The 19712-nt window shown below is 46.5% G+C and overlaps 1 protein-coding gene and 1 long non-coding RNA gene across 3 annotated transcripts in view; one reads left to right on the top strand and one right to left on the bottom strand.

Annotated features, from left to right (window-relative positions):
- LOC311435296 overlaps nucleotides 1-2595 on the bottom strand; it is an 11872-nt gene extending 9277 nt beyond the window's left edge. The window contains exon 1 of the long non-coding RNA XR_014692041.1: nucleotides 2497-2595. This is a non-coding gene — a long non-coding RNA (uncharacterized lncRNA). The remainder of the gene's footprint in view (nucleotides 1-2496) is intronic.
- CNR1 (cannabinoid receptor 1) lies at nucleotides 1415-19712 on the top strand. 2 transcript variants are annotated; one of them, XM_084516112.1, is made up of 2 exons: nucleotides 1415-1955; nucleotides 14248-19712. In XM_084516112.1, the coding sequence occupies exons 1-2, from the start codon at nucleotides 1528-1530 to the stop codon at nucleotides 15728-15730; spliced, it is 1911 nt and encodes a 636-aa protein (XP_084372238.1). In that variant the 5' UTR covers nucleotides 1415-1527; the 3' UTR covers nucleotides 15731-19712. The 2 variants fall into 2 exon arrangements, with proteins under 2 accessions (XP_084372238.1, XP_084372239.1); XM_084516113.1 differs by lacking the exon at nucleotides 1415-1955 and adding an exon at nucleotides 2382-2488.

Genomic DNA, 19712 nt, shown 5'->3' with positions numbered 1-19712 from the left:
TGTAAAGCCAAAGAGAAATCTGCTCTGATTTTACTGCAGTGTTAAATAAAGTTCTTTTTACACACCAGCACTTTTGAATTACCAAACAGACTGACTAATATCAGAAGCTTGAGTTGGGCACAAATGAGTTAGCCTTTTTTCTTCTCCAATTTTCTCACAGGAATGCCACTTGAAAATGCTTCCTTTCTTGTTAATTTAACGATTATCATCAGGAAGAGCCAGCGGTGGGAAGGAAAAAAAAAATGTAGGCAGTAATTACGATTGAGCAGAATCGGTATGGGACTAAGCACAAGGGAAGACGAGACCGAGGCAGCGGGTCTGGGATCCTCAGCAGATGCACCAGCCCGCTTCCCCAGAGCCCTGAGATGCTGAGTGCCTCAAGCCCTGGGGGCCCAGACGGAGAAACCTTCGAGGGGAAGGCTCACCATCAGATGGCTCACACCTCTCGGGTTGGGCATCCCCGAAAATACTGCCACCCAAAGTCTTTAATCCTCGCTCGTGAAGAGCGTAGCTCCCTGTGGGTTTCTCCTCTGAGGGATGAGGGACCCGGGCTATTCCTCTGCCACGGGTGGATGTGGTAGATGGACCAGTTAATGTCTTTAGACACTATGACAAACGATAAATATTTATCATGTTTCTGTATTAATACATGTGAAGACAAATACATATTTATGACACTGCAGAGGGAGAAGCACACAGAGCAAAGCCAGCTGGATATCACATTCTTTAGGAACCGTCTTTTGAATAAACCCCAGCCTGCCAGTTGTCCTTGCGCCTTCGGAGCCACCTCAGCCCGGGGAGATGAGGGATTCCCCGCGACGTGCCCGCCACCACCACGGCTGTTGCACCAGCACAAGACCACCACAGCCACTCTCTGCCAGCCTCGGGGGTAACGTGGGGAACAAATGCTGGCAAAACTCCAGTGCCCCGCAGCCGGGCACCACCACGCAGAGATGCACCGTGCCTTGAGGCGCACCGCTGATGGGCGAAGCCCCTCGGGGTGCCTCCCCAAACCCACCCTCAAGCCCTCGGGAGCTTCTCCGGCCCCTCAGTGGAAGCCGGGCTCCCTCCTGGGGGCTGCCCCGAGGCCTCAGCCCCTCGTTCTCCGCCGCCACAGCCCGGTGGGGCGGAGAGGGCGGCGGGCGGGTCCCTGCCGGGTCTCTGCCTCCCTCCCTCCATCCTCCTCTCCCTCCCTCCCCTCCGGCGGGGAGGCGCCGGCCGCCCCCGCGGGCCGCAGGCGGCGCTGCCTCGCCCGTCGGCTGCCGGCAGGGCCCCGCGGCACGACGAGGCTAATTATAATTAATAATTTAGAGCCCCTCGGGGAGGGGTAGGGGAAGAGAAGGGAGCGGGAGGCGGCCGCCCGGCGGGGTACGGGGCACGGCCGGGGCAGGGGCAGGGCTGGGGTCCGCCGCCCGCCCGCTGCCCACCCCCGGGGCGAAGTTTGGCCGCCGCCGCCTGGCTTCCCCCGGCGCTGCCAGGGCCAGGACAAAAGGCACATTAACACGTGATGGCAGCCGGGCTTCATAAATGGGACCGGAGAGGGGCGGCAGGCTGCGGGGGGTGACGGGGGACGAGGCGGCGGTGGGTGCCGGAGCCCCAGCCCCATCCCCAGCCCACTGCCTGCCCGCCCCGCTCGCTGCCTGCGGGCGGAGGCGGCGGAGGAGGGCCGGGGGCGGCGGTGCTGGTGCTGGTGGAGGTGGAGGAGCAGCAGCAGCAGCAGCAGCAGCAGCAGCCGCCGCCCGTGGAGCGAGGGCGGCGGTGGTCGGAGAGGAGGCGCCAGGGGGGGAGAAGAAGAAGTCTCCCACCTCCTCCTTCCCCTCGCCGGCACCGCCTCCTCCTCGGCGCTCCCCAGTGCCGGGGTGCCCGGGCGGGGCGGCGCTCCCGCTCCCCGCTCCCTGCCGGGGGTCGGCGCGGCCGGAGCAGGAGGGGGACACGAGGCCGGGGCCGTGCCGAGGGTAAGGAGGGCGAGGGGCTGCGGGGAAGGAGGGAGGGAAGGAAGGAAAAAGGGTCCCGGCGGGGCTGAGCCCCTCGAAGTTTGTCGCCTAGGGGGTGGGGGGCGACGCCGCTTGCCCCGACGGCGGGGCGGCCGCAGCGCGCTGCCCCCTTCTCCATCAGCCCGAGCGGCTTTGGGGTCGGAGACGGGTCCCTCGGGACACCCGAGGGTTGCTGCCCTCGTCCCGGCCCCGTCTCGGTAGTCCCCGTGCGCATCCCGGTCGCCAAACTCCGCAGGGCTGCTCGGCTGGAAGAGGGGGCAGCCCCGCCGCAGGGTGTCCCCGCGGTGGTTTTGGGGCCGGCTGGGGTCTGCCTGAAATTGGGAGGGGTGTGTGTGGGGTGGGGGGAGCTCCGGAAACTTCAGGCGGTGGCTGTCGTGTGAAGCTTTCGGGCGGTCCGGCGCCGATCCGAGGGGCCGGGGGGGGTTTCTCCTAGCCGGGCAGCTTTTTGTTCCCGAGCCGGCTGCGGAGCTCCGCCGGGAGCACCCCTGGAGGAGGTACGTACCCGGCAGCAGGCGGCTCCTTCCCGTGCCTTCGGTTCGCTTGGGGAAAATGGTGTCAGATGATGAAGTCCGGAGTTGTTTGGGTGTTTTTTTTTTTTTTTTGGCTAAAATTATCGTGAGCGGTGCTTTCTGTACGCCGGTAAACGATCGCATGCACAGTTTTGGCGTATGGCTTCTCCCTTCAAGAAGGATAAGGGAGAGGTGCTCCACAGAGCCAGAGAGCAAAATACTCCTTCTGGAGTACCCGCAAGTTTTGCTTTTTTTAAAAAAAATAGCATCGTGTGGCTTTTTTGACCTGTTAAAGGTGTGTGGTGTTTCTTTTTCTCCTTGCATGTATCATCGTGTTTTCATTGTTCACCTTTCCTTAAAGGAATATGGCTTTCTCTGCTGGGGGTGGCATTGCTGCTCACATGTATCGAGATCGTGGGGAGGATCAGAGTGCTCTTTAGTACAGCATATAATAGCAAAATGTGCAACATAGCAAAAAAAAAAAATATCTTGGGAGTACTTAATTCTTCTCAGATTACACCTAGTATCAACTGCTAGCACAGGTTTTCTCCTCTAAAAAAGAAAAAAAAAAAGGTGTGACTCTGCCTGCATAATAAATATCCGTACTAGAGTTTATTAAATCAACTGTAAAAGAAATGAATATAATGTCTTTAAACAGTTTAGAAGATGAATGTGTAATTCCTGCTTTGCTTGAGGTTAAAATTAGTTTTGTAGCAGCCGGGATACATCTTTGCTTTATTATCCATTGGTCTTTGGAATGAGAGGCAAAGCCATTTGAATAAAAGCATTTTAAAACAAAACTGATAAAAGCAATAATTGTTTGACTGAGCCATCAGGCATCTATTGCTGAGGGGGGAAGAAAAAAAAGTTGGCAAGGTAAAGAAATTGATTATTTGCTTTGAATTTATCTCATCAACTGTTTGGTAACACCTGAAACCACAGTAATTAAATAAAAATACCTACAAAACTCTAGGGGAAAGTGGAAGCAGGTTTTAGCATTGCGAGGATGGGCGGGTGGGTGCTTTGATCCAGGCTGTTGTGCTTTGGTGAATTATGTTAGCTCAGTTGCATGAAGAGCACTGTTTAGAGCCTTCATGCTCTGCTGAAGGAATGGCACATCTCAGCCAAGGCATGTCCGTCTGTCTGTTTCTGTGTTCACAGGTTTCTGATTGGGCAACAAAAGTTTAGAAATGGAATAACTTCTTTCCCCCCCCCAGTCATTTCTGACTTCCATCCTTTAACGTGGCCATCCCCAAATGCTTGCAAACTGTGATTCCACTCAGATTTTGGTGCTGGCAGTGTTACGCACTGGGGAAGGAGAGCTCAGGTGGCTTTCCTCTCTGTTGGATAAAAGTAGGTGAGGAGATTAAATGGCAGGGGAGAACCCAAACCCGTGCACTTACTTAGTGTTGCCTGAGCGTTTTGCAAATACATCCCCGCTCCTGGTTCCTCAGGTCTGTCTCATACGCTGTCTTCCACTCCCCCGGTTTCTCTCCTCGTGCCCTTTTTAAGGGGAATTACCTTCACTTCTCACGTGCAAACTTTGCGACCTCTCCCTAGCTGTTCCGTCAGCTCTCGAGGCATCAGCAGCATTCATTTTGTCAACAGTGATTTCTCTTCATTTCTTTGCAGATGTCTATATTGGCTTTATCTCATTCTCCTCATGAAACAGTAAATGGTTTTAGATACATTTTTGCTGCAATTTCCCAGATAGGTTGGGCTATCTACGATGATGAATGTTCCACAGAACCACTCATCAAGCATTTAAGTGAGAATTTGGAGATTTTTCTCCTTGGTAGCAGCAAATTCGCACAGTCTGCTGCTGATTTAAAATATGTACTGCAGACGACCCTAACACTGGGATTTGGCCAAGTTCAAAGCAGCTGTGCAGATGGACATAGAAGACAGAAGGCAGAGGGAAATAGACCCTTTTAATCATAACAAGGCTGCTCTTGTTTTCCTATCTATAGTGGAGATGCATGCCAGCCCCTTGTACTTAAAAGCAAGCTTGCAAATGTGCCAGAATAGACAGCAACAGCATTTGTTATTAATGCAAAGTTAAAAATGTGACAACCTGTCTTCTCAGTATTGCTCTTTATGTCTCCATTTCTAGCCTGACGCTGCGCTGCTGCAAAAAAGCGCACGCCTAATTGCTGCTGGTGGGATAAGGATGCCCCCCAGAACTCAGCCTCGGTGCAAGTGCGTGGCTTTGTTAATGATCACTGCAACCAGCCATGGCCTGTCCTTTTGAAGTGGCCGTAATGACTTATAAATCAATTGCTCGTTAGAAAGAACTTTTTTTTTTTCTTTTTTGCTGAAGGTGCCATTGTTACCCGTGAAAAATGATTTGGCTTGCACCATAAGGGTGGCCCACGTTTTGTTACGACGTTGGTGCCTCATGCAGGGGCATTGTGGTTATGCACACAACGAGCTCAGTTCTGCCTCTCTTGAGTGGGAACATCCTTCTCGTTTCATCTAGCTGCCCACATCCAGATTACAGATAAAATAGATATTTCACTACTGCATTAGTTAATAAGATTTCATTCATTATACCTCAGCTGGGCTGTTGGTGAAGCTGGCTGCTTTGTGCCTTTCAGATGTTGTCTTGTTTGTGTAGATCAAGGCTGGATGGCATCGAATTTTACCTCAACCTGTGTTAACCTCTTTTTATGGCAGTTGTATATTCTCCTTAGCGAAGGCGTGCTCACATACTACAAAGTACTGAGCAGCAGCAGTTCATTAGGGAGTACTGTCAATTCCATTTCAGCCCTCGCTGGGATAATTTTCATATCTGCATTTTAGGAAAGCTTTTAAAGTTTGTACTTGGGGGTTTGGGGGCTCCCACCTTCCCTTTCTGGCGAACATGTGAAATGTGCTTGTTGCTCTGAGAAGTCATTATTTCTACCCGGTTCTGCCTCTGTGGAACACAATGCAGTGCTGGATTCCAGACTGTGCCTGGAAAAGTGTGTGGAATAGGTTTGGAGTCTGTGTCTGTAGATACCCATACGTATATAATCTAGCAAAATAATTTTCACAGGATCTCAGTGATAGATGTGCTAATTTTAGATGCTTGTTTTTCCCCAGGAAGGCTGGGTATGGGGGAATTCAAAATGATACTCAGCAGTTATCTCGCCTGTATGTTTTGTACCTACACTGCTAGCTTGTCTGTCTGTCCTCTGGCACCAGGAATTTGGGTTTACGCATGACAAACACTGCTGCAGCGTTTGTGAGACTTTGCACAGTTGTTCCTCTAGGCATGTGTATGTGTTTGTGTATGTCTATCTGTAAGTTTATACGTGTGTGTATATATATACACACAAATTCATAGCTCATCCCTCAGTATCTTTTAACCACTTCTCCAGATACCATGAAATATCGGTTGGAGTCTCTCTGCATTTTGTTGTTCTGGTTACTTTGATACCAGATTCTACTGTAATTCTTTCTCACTTCTCCTTTTCTCTCCCTCTCTCCTTTTTTTAAAAAAGAAAAGCATCTGCATATTTCAAAGACATGCACCATTGCCAAGCAATCTGGTGTAGTAGCTTAATATGCTGGCAAATAATTTCACAAGTTGTTTGTGTGTGTGAAGGCAGTATATTTGAATATCATTATATTCTGAATGTAGATATGAAGAGAGTTATCTGAGCTTATTTAAATTTTATGAAAGGCCAGACAGCTCCAGAAATGAAAAAAATGTTTTACATTTCTTAATTGGTGTGCATATTTCTGTCCTCTGCTGACGGTGTGGGGGACATCACGTTCACCAGAAGCCTTTCTGTCCCAGCATCTGAGCACTGCCCATGTGTGGTGACCTAATAACAATTTTTGGGAGAAGGAGGCTCCCGAGGGCTGAGCAGAAGGAACGTTGCTTTGCAATGTGCTGCTGACCTTCTCGGCCATTATCTGCGAGCCCCGCATTCCTTTTTCCTTCTTGCTGCGTTTACCCACCGTGTGGGTCATCCAGTGGCCACATTCGAGCATCCTGTCTCCCTTTTTGCTCTGAGGTATGTATCCCATGCTTCATTTTCCTACGGAGTCTGGTGGACTCAGCTGGTCTCCGCTGACTGTCCCCGGCTCAGCGCCATGTGTCGGTCTGTACAGCGCTGTCCTTCTCGGTGACCTTACACAAGACGGCTTCTCGGGGCCCTGTGCGTCTCCTCTCTCACCCTTTGAACACAGATCAAAAATGGGCTTTGAAAAGAGCAAGCTGTTGCCTGCAGAGCAGTGGGTCTATTCTTTCTTTCAGGTGAGATCTGAAAGTCCCACTAGCTACATCCTTCAGCCTGTGGAGGTGTCTCTGAAGTCCTCCTGGCTCAGAAGAGCAGGGAGGTTTTCTCTCATGAGTTTTCTCCTTCACCCAATCTGCTTTCTCCAAGCCAATCACAAAGGCAATTCCTTCCCTAAAATCTGCATCCCCTGCCTACCAGGGTCTCCTTCCACTTGTCTTCCTCTCCTACCTTCCCCTGGTTTGCACAAATCTCACTTGGAGACATCCTATTCCCCGTCTCGGTCATCAGTTATCTTCCCCTTCTCTTTGCACTCTCATTCACACCGCTTAACCCCCATTACTTTGCCTTTCATCATCTCTTTGCAATCTAGCAGGGACTTCAATTAAAACTTGTTTCAGACACGGTTTCTTGCGGGGGGAAGGAGGAGAGCAGTCATGCACTGTGTGGTTTATTAAGATTTCTCCCTGGAGCCCAATGTTTTTCCTGCCTTTCTGGTTCTAATCTGTACTCTTTTAATAAAGTTCACTAATATTTTCTGCTGCTACAAATTCTTGACCTTTTTTTCTTCTGCTCTGGCTGCTATGTGGAAGCTGTTTTCTTGGAGTGGTTAACTCTTTGCTCATAAGTGTGTTTCTCCCACAGCTTCATGCTCTAGATGTCAGATTCTTCTGGGGACCTCTAGCATTCAGCATCCAGTGGAGTCTGAGCCCTTTATGTCCTGCGCTGCTCTTTGCAGTTACTTCTCTCTCTTCAGACACATCTTGTGTGCCAAGCTGCTGTCTCTTCCAGGAAATCGAGTGTTCACTCCCCATCTCTTTTGCACCTTGCTAAGTTTCTCTTTCTCCATTTCACATTTATGTCGATTCTGCCCAGCAGTGGTAAGCATCTGCACCTCTTGGCATTAGAGAATAGTCAGAAAAGGTGCAGGGAAAAAATATTTATTCTTTGAGTATCGAAATCCAAGATAAGTCCTCTTCTAAAAAAAGTTTGAGTTCCACACTGACCAATTTAATGAGTCCTCATCTGTTTTTCTTACTGTAAATTAAGGAAAATGTATCAAACTACTCTTACTGTATCCTTTCTGTTGTATTGGGAAGTCAGTCCCGAAATGGGAGCTGTTTTTCAGCAAATACCAGGTTACTCCAGTGTTTCCATTTCATCTGAACTTGTCATACTTCAGCAAGCCTCTTCATTGCCTCCCAAAACTGTCTTTCAATGATATTAAGATGCAAAACGAACTGTGAAAGCTTGCCAAATCCCATGTTTGCACCATGTTTTTGTTATAAGAAAGCCACCTCTGTGTCCCCACCTTTCTCCCAGAGGACAGGCAGGCTGGGTGGCTGTGCTTTCCCTGTCAGGACTTTGTCTTGCCCAGAACTGGGTAGGAAATGTGGGGGTTTCACAAGCAACACAAGGGGGTTTTGAGCAACATCAGGAGCTTTGGAGAGTTTTCATGGCCAGGTGGGGCAGTTGTCCCTGCTCTTTCCCCTGCAGCTACGTGATCCAAGTGTTTCTCTGGATATGGGAGTTGTAATCCTTGGTTGGCTTGGTGAGAGAAAGAGCTTCAAACCAAGCTTCTCCTGCACAGCGTGCTGGAATATCCATCAGCATCTTTATTTCTGGCTGTTTAACTCATGATACGACGCAGAACAACTCCAATAGTGGATCAGAGGTTGCCATCACACTCACCTGGGATGCAGGAGAGCAAAGTTCAGGTCCTTCTCCTGCACCAGATGGAACAGGACTTCAGCATCACCTCTGCAGGACTCCGGCCTCTCCGATCTGAGGTACCTGGCCATGTGGGAGGGAGGCACGGCCTCTCCTTCCCTGTGCCTGCAGGCCCTGCCTGTGCTACAACGGGTGCACGCACACCTCACTGACAGAACTTGGGAGGGAGGGAGGAAATAATAGCATTTCTTTGAGAAACGTTGTCAGTCACCAGATAGCACCCCCTACACCCCCCAGTTGTTTGGCTTTTGTCATTCTGACTGTCAGCTGCTGGGGGCTGTCATTTAGGGACAGTTTGCCCCAAAATTAGAGCAAGCCAGCTCCCGTCCCGTTTGTGTGCAAATGGTGTATTAGCATAAATAACCAGGTAGCTGTGGCTTCTGGCTAATTCATATTCAACTTGAGACTGATACCAATCAGCATGTTGCATAAGAACCAAATTTGGTTCAGTGCTTGCACGCAGTAGCTTACCCCATAGCTGGCAGTGCCTTGCTGTAAGAAGATATCATCCCTAATTTGCTCCTGTCCTAGCTTCGGTGCTCTGTCCTCACAGATAAAATCCCCGCTGAAGTGAATGCAAGTTTTCCTGAATCAGGAGTGACAGTGTATTTGCCATTCATAGCCTAGGAGTTATGCAGTGTTGGAGTGGTAAAACAGTAAATAGGAAAGGGATAACATGGCTTTCATGCTCCCCTCAACATTTTTTTTTCTTTCTTGATGTAACCGAGTCTTTGAGTGCCATTTCTCAGGCTCTGTATTTATTTCTCTGAGGCGTAGAAACCTTGTTCTGTCCTCGAAGCAGTATTGTTCATCCTTATATGGGATAAGGTAATTATTAACCATATAAATTTTCATTTTATAGGACAGTTCTGATTCCTGGAGGCCAGCAGTTACTATAGTGGCTCCCATTTCTCTCACCATGTTTTCAGCCGACTCCATATGAGTATAAATTATTCTATTTCTCATGTGGCAGAATTTGTGGACCTCGTTTGGCTGGAGTCTGAGTGTACTGGGTGCTATGCAGACATATTAGCAGATAAAAGACCTTCTCTGAAGGACTCACAAGCTTTATAATACATGAGCAAGAAGAATGAATTTATGTATCTTTGTGCAATCAAAACTATGTTTCAATTATACCTACTTGTCCTTTAGCCTGTTCTTAATTAGCTGTAGATATCATAGAAGGAATGTATAAACATGAAGATCAAAATATTTTAAAATAGAAACTGGGAAGGTTTGATTGTGGATTTCCCTTGTTTTGATTTCTTTCCACATCAACATTTTTTGCAGTTATCAGTAGCATCATTGTATTGCTGATAATTACTTTCTGAGGAAGAGCGTCAAATGTTCAGTGTTTCTATCCAATTAAAATTGCTCTATCATTCATCCTGTTTGGAAAATTATAATAAATTCTGCCTTTTTTTTTTTAAGTAACTATAAGAACTTCGCAGCTCTCCCTCTCCCCCAGAACAGCAGGAGAAGCATTTTAAGGAGTCACCTTCTTGTTCCTCATGTGAACTGGTGCCGTGGACCATCTAGAAGTCCAGGGCAAGTGTAATTCTCCCTGTTGTCTGAGGTGGGTTCCCAGCCTTTTGCATATTATCTCACTTAGAATTTATCTAAGGGGTCTTGATACTCTGATAGCACCCCAGCTTCTTGTTAGGCTGTGTATAACCACACAGCAGAGGGCAGCAGAAAGATGTGCCCCTGCCTTCACCAATTCGTTCACTTTGAGGGTGAGAACTTGCCAATTGGGGGTGTCTTCAACACTCAGTTGATGTTTAACACCTCGCATGTTTGGACCCCGGTAAGACAGGCTGGAATAGGCTAGATGAAGTTAAATCCAGGTCTCTGAAGACGCTAACCAACGTGCTTGTAAGAGCCACTCCATCTAGTGGCAGTCCCTTTGCACAGCTAGTCCGGCAGTGCCAGCCGGCAGCAGCGGGCTAATGGGAGAAGTGGCACAGTCTAAGATGGTGTGCAGCTATGGGCCTGCTGTTTTTATCCTTCAGGATAAAAAAAGACACTCGAATTTTTTATTTTTTTTTTTTTTTAATCCTTATCCATCATCAAAATTCATTGCTTACTGTGAGTTGCTGCATGCACTCACATAAACACACTGAAAATGTTGAGTGCCGGCATCGGCGCAGGCTCTTACTCATCTCTAATCAATATTTCTGCTCTTTTTAAAGCCGTTTTTAAAATGAGAAAAGTTGTAGAGCTCATTTAAGGAAGGGACCAAGCTGAGAGCTCGGGAGTCTCAAACCCTGTGTCGAAGAGTGGCTCCTGGCTAGGCAGGAGGGCTCATCCTCTCCAGCTGCTGGTCTGGAGGGACACCTTGGATGTGAAGTTGAGCCCCCACCTGCAGCCTCCATCCAGAGAGGAGGAGGGATCAATGCAGAGGACCCTTGTCTGCCAGGGAGGCTGGAAGAAGCAGCAGAGGCTCCCAAGAGGGATGTTAGTGGGTCTCGGGCAGTGTTGGATTGTGCTGGATGGAAGCCACCTGGGAAGAGCAGTGCCGGCCGCAGGTGTCTGGCTGCACATGGGGACAGAAGAGCTCAGAGCCAAAACTCGTGTGACGCTGATGCTTCCACCTCCCCAAACAAAAAGATCAGCTTTTCAGTCAATCCAAATCGTGCAGCGCCTCAGACTGTGACCTGGACAGACAGTGCCAAAATCCTGGTCTTGTTTTCACTACGTGGCCATGAAAAACCTCCCTGACTGCTTGACTGCATTTCAGTATTGTAGTTTACAGTAGGACAAGCTATATCTGAATTAAAATAAACTAAATTCCAGTAAAGTACAATTCCAGATCACAGGAATGGCTGTTTTACTGCAACTTTAATAAAAATCAACTGCTACTTGAATAGGTGCACGCACACATACTGCTAGAAATTTCCAATTATGATTTTCCCAGCAGCAAACAAAAACAAAATTAATGTCAGCTGCATCCCCCAAAGCCTAAACTACACCACTAATGAACTCCCAAGTACTCTCAAAGAAAACTCTTTACAGAGACAATAAGGTGGAAATTACTGTAATAATCTCAAAGTAAAAATACAGAGGAAAAAAAGTCATTGAAATTCAGAGTAAGGCTTGCCTCTCCTGATCCCATTAACCACGTTGTTAGCATAGCATATGCATGCATAGCGATGTTGTCACATAACTCACTGACACCTTTAAAAGAGCACACAGGAATTCGTGTTCTTTCATTTGTATTTCAGACAAAGGTAGGGGTTGTAGCACGGCTGGCACCTTGTTATGAGGATGTATACACTTAACGTGACTCCAGCGGGGACTAGCTACCTCATAACAATTTGTTTGTCTGTCTGGCAGAAGTGCTCGGTCGCATACAATTTTTGAAGCTTTACTCAAACATAATCTTCTCAACATGGGGCTGTGGCTGTGGCTTTAATCATTAAAATGGTTGTCTTTCTTCTGACAGAAATAAACTGGAGTAACTGAGTACCACAGACATCTTCACGTGTTTATAAAACTAGTTTTTCAATAACAATTTCTTCACTTCTGGTTTTAAACTGGTGTTGTAACTCCGAGTTTAAAGTTGCCAGGTTTTACCAAAAGCAGACTTGTCAGCAAGGTCATTTTTGCAACACGTAAAATCTGCAAAAACTACTAAGAACAGCTGTAAGGCACCTTCTGGAAGAAAGGTACCTTGCCTGCAATTAGATTATTGCAGTTCTTTTTTAATGTGCCCTTCAGTGACATTTCCCTCCCTCACTAATCAAACCCTCAAAATTTAATTCCTTAACGTATTTTACGATCGTCTAATAATTCTTTTTTTACTTGCTGAGCAGCGGTGTCTGCAAAAGCTGACACAGCGAGTATCCGTGTTACGTATTTGACTGTCCTGTGCACCCTGGGTTTTCTGTAGTCCTCCTCATCTTCAGCACCAACGTGGCAGTGTCTTCTGGAGGTTGAGGGTCTTATGCTTCCTTTACTTGTCAATGTCCAGGCCTGCTGAATTAAATGGAAATCATTATATTAATGAGCTATGGATGAAGTCTCAGGTGTCTAGATACCCAGTGAAGGCACAGTATAAATATAAATCTCGCCAGAATCTCAGCTTCTTTTGGAGATGATCATGGCTTCTTCACTTTTTAATATTGGTATTGCTGTAAAGAGGAATCCTTTTCCTCTTTCTTTCAGCTTTAATGGAAATGTTGTGGTACTTAAGAGTGCGAGTCTCCTCTTTCAGAGTTGCAGTTCTCTGGATTTTGGCAGCTAACCTCTGGTGGCCTTTCAGGCCATTTATTGTCAGGTGTGTAAAGTTAAGAGATCAGGTCAGCACAAGCCTGTATATGGCATCGGGGATTTCTTGGGTGTCTCGGGCAATTTCCTCCATTCTAAAAGCATGAAAAAGATAGCTTTTGTTACTGATGCTGACGCAGTTGTCTAGATGTCCCATAGCAGATGCAGAATAGCTGTAACACACCAAACCAATGATTCCAACTCTTCTTTGCATTCAGGCCACTCACTGCCACTCTGGCAATAGAAGGGGACCCTAAAGCAGATGTTTAATGCATATTCAAGGAGTGTTACATGGGCAAAGTTAAATAAAGGAGCACAGCATAAAAAGAGCTGTAAGACCTGTCTTACATGTTGATGACTATGTGAGGCTCAGACACTGATGAGCGTGCTCTCCCAGGGGTACCCTGACCAGGAATTACATCCTGACAAATCACCACCCATGAGCACAGGCTGGGCATGACAGGACTCAGAGACCAATGGCTACCTGGGCACCTTCTGCTAGGTTCCCAGTTTCTGGGGGGACCAAATGTCCCCACAGAAACTGAATTAAGTGGAAAGTCTCCAGTGGGAAGAGCTACCTTTCAATGTTTCTCATGGGAGCAGTGGCTCCCGGTCCCTCTTGCCTGGAGTATTGGCAAGAGTGGCACCCTGACCCAAACTCTGCACTGTGTTTTTCTACACAAGTATCAACTCTCCTGATTGAGGCTTCTGACCCAAACTGAATGGGTCACTGCTACACTCACTGATTTAGCAGCCATCTTCATTTTTGCTGAAATCGTGGAGAGAACTGGGTAAACAACCCCCTCCCTCCTGTAGTCCGGGCATCCCAATTACCTTTGTTTGCTTAGCAAAAAGAAGGAACTGAGCACTGAAAATATATCCAGGTCCCCATATTTATAGATGAAACACCTTGCTAATATACTTGCACTAACAAATTCAGGATCTTAGAAGACCCCAGATTACTGGAACAGGTTAATATGAATATGCAGGGTGAAGCAGGAAACTTGGAGTGCATGGTTCCTTCCCTGTTCTCTCTGTGTTGTCAGGTTTTCAAAGCCCTTGGTGCCTTTTGAAAGAAAAGCAATGAAGGTGATGATTCAGTTTAATGCTGTTCCTGCAGTGGCACTTGGTATTATCTAAATGAAGCAAGCCCAAGGAATATTAGTCTGCAAGGTACTTTGCAATCAGAAGCTAAGTTCAGATCTAGAGAAAAATATCTTTATGGTGGAGCGGCTTGGAACGTTTTGATGAGAAATGAAAATTGCTTTTCTGTGGAATACTCAGTTCTCTGCACCTCCAATTTTCTTTTGCTCCACTGGTAAGGTAATTCAGTTTTAGTGAAATCCAGGTGATTTCTTTCTGAGTGCGCAACTCATCGTGACTTCAGCGGGTGGCAAAGGCTAGACCTGCAGTGAATACAAGAGAAAGGTTGATTTTGTTTGACACAGTTCAACTAAGTTGTTTGTGGAGTTTGTCTCCCTGTTTATCCTAATGAATTTTGATCTTTTCCCCTTCTAGGGCTTCCTCAGATGTGTTTTTCCCTCCTCCAAGTCTCTTTGAAACCAGCAAGACTGGGGTTATGAAGTCAATCCTAGATGGCCTCGCAGATACAACTTTCCGAACAATTACGACAGATCTCCTTTACGTGGGCTCCAACGATATCCAGTACGAAGACATGAAAGGCGACATGGCATCCAAGCTGGGATACTACCCCCAGAAGTTCCCCCTCTCCTCCTTCAGGGGTGATCCTTTCCAAGAAAAAATGACTGCGGGAGATGATCCCCTGCTGAGCATTATTCCCTCAGACCAGATCAATATCACAGAGTTTTACAACAAGTCCTTGTCTACGTTTAAGGATAATGAGGAGAACATACAGTGTGGGGAGAACTTCATGGATATGGAGTGCTTTATGATCCTGAACCCCAGCCAGCAGCTGGCCATCGCCGTTCTGTCGCTCACCCTGGGCACCTTCACGGTCCTCGAGAACCTCCTGGTCCTATGTGTCATCCTCCACTCCCGAAGCCTCCGGTGTAGGCCCTCCTACCACTTCATCGGCAGCCTGGCTGTGGCCGACCTCCTGGGCAGTGTGATTTTTGTCTACAGTTTTGTTGATTTCCATGTTTTCCACCGGAAGGACAGCCCGAACGTCTTCTTGTTCAAGCTGGGTGGAGTTACAGCCTCCTTCACCGCCTCCGTAGGTAGCCTTTTCCTCACGGCAATAGACCGGTACATCTCTATTCACAGGCCGCTCGCTTACAAAAGGATTGTTACCCGACCAAAGGCTGTCGTAGCGTTTTGTGTGATGTGGACCATCGCCATCGTAATAGCCGTTCTTCCCCTGCTCGGCTGGAACTGCAAAAAGCTCAACTCCGTGTGTTCAGACATATTCCCCCTCATCGACGAGACGTACCTGATGTTCTGGATTGGGGTCACCAGCGTCCTCTTGCTGTTCATTGTCTATGCCTACATGTACATACTGTGGAAGGCGCACAGCCACGCTGTTCGCATGATTCAGCGTGGCACGCAGAAAAGCATAATCATTCAGACTACGGAGGATGGTAAAGTACAGATCACTAGGCCTGATCAAACTCGTATGGACATCAGGTTAGCCAAAACCTTGGTCCTTATTCTAGTCGTTTTAATCATATGCTGGGGCCCTCTCCTTGCCATAATGGTGTACGATGTCTTTGGGAAAATGAACAAGCTCATCAAGACTGTCTTTGCCTTCTGTAGCATGCTCTGTCTGCTGAATTCGACAGTGAATCCCATCATCTACGCTCTGAGGAGCAAGGACTTACGACATGCCTTCCGCAGCATGTTCCCCACCTGCGAAGGGACTGCACAGCCTCTGGATAACAGCATGGAGTCTGACTGCCAGCACAAACACGCCAACAACACGGGGAACGTGCACAGGGCCGCCGAGAGCTGCATTAAGAGCACAGTTAAGATTGCCAAAGTGACCATGTCTGTCTCCACAGACACGACTGCTGAAGCATTGTAAGCCAGAGACTTCTCAGCATTGTGAGAAAAGGAGTTAGTTTAAAAAAAAAAATCAACAACAGAGAAAACCAAACCCATGGCTTAATGTGTTTGTACCCTCCTGTAATAATTTTATTTTTTGGTTTGTCATTGTAAGCTAAGCAATGGTTGTGTTAAGAGCATTACCATCAGCCAGTTCTTCGAGTTTTACAATTAGGGATTCGAGCTAAATTTTCAAAAGTTGTTTTTGTTTTTCTCAAAAAGGGTTTACTGAATAATAGTGAGTTTCCTGAAAGAGCACAGAGAAAAATATCAAGCTAGCAAAAGTTCCTTAAGGGTGTGTGAAGAAAAATTGTGAAACCTAATTGAAAACTAATGCATCCTAAAACAATACCATCAAATAAGAAAAAAGCCTTGTAATCATGCTGTTCATTTCAATGTGAAATGTATTTCATGTCTGTAAGTAATAGGAGTTTTTGATTTTTTCCAAAAGCGGCAGTGCTGAGTTTTAGAGGTTTTGTAAAAATGTGTTGTCCCGTGAATTGTATGCTGTTTTATTATGTGTTATTGATATTTGTCCGATTAAACAAAGTGATAAGGTAGATTTACGTGGAAATAATGTGAAACGTGATATGTAAACCCCATTGAAAACACTTACTGTATTTGAAGAATTCCTATGAGCTATTTTGGAAATTTTACACTTTTAGTGGTCTTCTGTGGACTTAGAGGAGAGGCTTTGTGTTCTTCTACTAAAATTATTTCCCCACTACCTTTTACTTTCACATGCATATGAGAATAACAGCAACAAAGGAATAGAGGAGGAATATAAGAGAGGAATGCACTGGTTCAGACTTTTAAATACCACTGCGTTTATACAGAAGGACGTTCACTGTTGTACAGACTATCGCCCTTCCCGTGGGCGTTGTGTGAATACGAACACTGAAAGCAAAGGTCCCGGATTTTGGCTCCTAGAGTCACATGCTGGTGCTGGACCACTGAAGACAGCATGTGTCTGACTCCATGTGTGATGTTATCACTGTGCCGTCGATGTATACTTGAAGTGTGTTGCATTCCTGTATCCCAGGTTTAAGCAGATCCAGAGCCTGAGATGCCAAACTCCAGCCTTCACTAAAAGAGGAGGAAATATTGTCAGGTTTAGGCATTTTCTTACTGTGTGAGCGTGTATATAAATAAATATCTATGTGTGTGTATGTGTGTGTATGTATGCGTGTGTGTAAGTATACTAAGTGTGAGTCATGGTAGCATAACTAAGATAGGACACTATGACCAAATGTAAGCTGTATTTCTTGTTGCACGCTTTGCACACAAATTCTGTTTCTAAAATAGAGTTCTTCCAACTGATTACCGATGAAAGTACCGTGTCGCAAACATATAGATCCACGCTGAGGGGGGTATCTGTGTGCTAGAGAAAGCAGCCTTCCAGTTGTGTTTGAGAATAAGGTGAAGCAGGAGGCAGAGCATGGCGTGAGCCAGCCCTGGCCACTGCAGTGGCTGTTGAGGGTGTTCCTGAAAACAGAGAACACCAGGAATAAGGAACCGTTCACATCCTTCAGTACTCAAATCCGATTGCTTGATGCAAGGTGAGCCTCACTGTGAAACCAGGATACAGATGTCAAGTTTTGACACCTTGATCTTCGAGGAAGAAGTTGCTGATGAAAGTGGCGACTGTGCTCTGTGGTGGGATTGTTCCTGCAACCTGGGACTTGCACAAGGTGTGCATTGCTAGATAGTCTTTGGGGCACAGACGTTGTGTAACATCAAGGGTACTGGGTCCTGTTCTCTACTGCCTTGCTTTTCTGGACCTTTTCCTCACCCTTCTTCAGCTGATTTCTGCCAGAATAGCTGCAAAGGAGGCTTAGCCAGCTAGCTGCCTGACACGTGCCTGAGGTTGGCTTCCTCAGGGACAGTGGGTCAGCAGAGCCAAATCCGTGCCATCCTGCAGTGGGATTACATAGGGAAGGAGAGCAGGGTGGTGGTCCTGGGGTTGCTGGCCCAGGGGTTGATGTCCCCATGGCGTTTTGGATATGGTAGCACAGGTCAGAGCAGCTGGTAGCACAAACATCCAAGCTGAGTTCAGCTGGTGGCTCTTCAGTGGCTTAAGAGGCTTTGAGTTCAGGGCATGAAGACCTTGCGTGGGGTGGCACCTTCTGAAGATCTCCCTGGGCAAGGTGCTGGGCAGCAGAAGATGCAAGGGTATTCTCCTCCTCTGCCTCCCTCCCTGAAGCTAACCTGGGTGGTGGGATGGGGCACCCCGCTCCCCAAGGGGCCAAGGCTAATCCTTCTCCTATCTAGACGTAGTCCATCCTAAAGCAATCCTCTTGGAGGGGAGGGGGGAAGCCCGTTTCAAATGTAAAGGTATTTTAAGAGCCATTTTTTAAACCGTCTTCTTGTGAATTAAATGCAAACTTTGTGGACTTTTCATCGTGCATTCAAGTTCTAAATTTTACGTGATAAATCATGGGACAATGGGGCTGTCTTGGCACTTAACTTGGTGCTTATTGATATAATAAGAAATAGCATCCTGTGAAACGTTACCGTCTATCATCAGTACCTTCATTTGCATAATGAGTTTTTCTAAAGCTCTGGGAACTGTGTCGGTTCACTTTGAACCATTTATTCAAGGGGTGGCAACCATTCCCCTACAAGTTGCAAACGGAGTAGGATGACTGCTTCATTAGGAAAATACGCTGCCGTCCCCAGATAAGCTGTGCTCCACCTTCAGCTCTAGGTATTCCCCGTTTGCAGCTGCCTACCTTCACCTGGTGGTAGCACAGCCACCCTGTGTTCCCCGGCCACCCACATCATCACCATCTGACCAGTGATAGTCGCCGTTCCGTGTCCCTGCCCACTCCACGTCTCGTGTAGCTAGACGAAGCCCATCCGTGTCACGTTGCGTGCAGAGTTAGATTTCTCAAACAGTCTTGATTGTATATTTGTATAATATAATTTCCTCGATGCTGTGCAATCACTATCCACGTTTTTCTTGCACTGGCCTTTGGATGAAAATTTTTGTGTGTCTATTGTGAGGTAGACAGCGCATTTTACCTGCTGTTACTGGGCTGAATGTATGTAAATAAGTGGGGGGAAAAAAAAAGAAAAAGTCATCTGTACAAGCAGTGGCCTAAAAAGTCTGTAATTGTAGACTAGGACAATTGTTGAAGTTGCTGTGACATCTCAAATACTACCTTTGAATAAACTGTTTACAGGGTCTCTTGGGATGCTGTTTGATAGTGAAAGGAGAAAAAAAAATCCTCGTGATACTATAAGGTAAAGAAATTGGGTTACCTGAGCTTTTTATTTCCAGTGTTTCAAAGTGGAGAACATAACTCTTTATTGTCTGTAAATCTAACATTATTACTTCCTCTTAGAAGAATATTGTATCATTAGATGTTTGTTTGAGCTGGTAACATCCTTGCAACTGCTGCAATATTTTTCATTAGCAACCTGTATAATAGTTTGTACACAAGTACTGTTCAGATTGTCATGAAAAGTAGCTTTGACCATTTACCTACCAGTAGCAGAATAGTATTTCTGTAAGATTTCCAGTGTATTACTACCATATCATATTTTATTTCTATAATGTAATTAAACTGTTATTTATTCAAGGAAAAAAGAAAAAGCATTCCTCTATTTTTTTTTTTGTTTTGTTTTCCAAATTTTGAGATAACTGAGGAAGCCACGTGATGATGCTGCCTCATCCCACAATCTGGTGCTCTACGTTTTGTTTATAAGTTTGTCTGTCAGATTCTGAAACAACTGCTTAAACAACTTGACAACAGGTTGTCAAGCCTTGTGGGGTTTAATTGTACGCTGATATCTTTGAAGGAGGAGGTAGATTGTGTATTTCATATTTGTGTATTCGGTACTGTGGAGACAAGAGAGAAATGACATAGTTAAAGCTGAATCTCCTGCTCCATTATGTAGGCAATTTCCCCTTTCCTCTGTATTAGCCAAAATGCAATAAATCTCTTTTGCCTTCCTCA

Source organism: Aythya ferina, assembly GCF_964211825.1.
Source record: "Aythya ferina genome assembly, chromosome: 3".
Classification (NCBI taxonomy): Eukaryota; Metazoa; Chordata; class Aves; order Anseriformes; family Anatidae; genus Aythya; species Aythya ferina.
The sequence above is the reverse complement of the archived record's forward strand: the minus strand, read 5'-3'. Positions and strand labels throughout refer to the sequence as shown.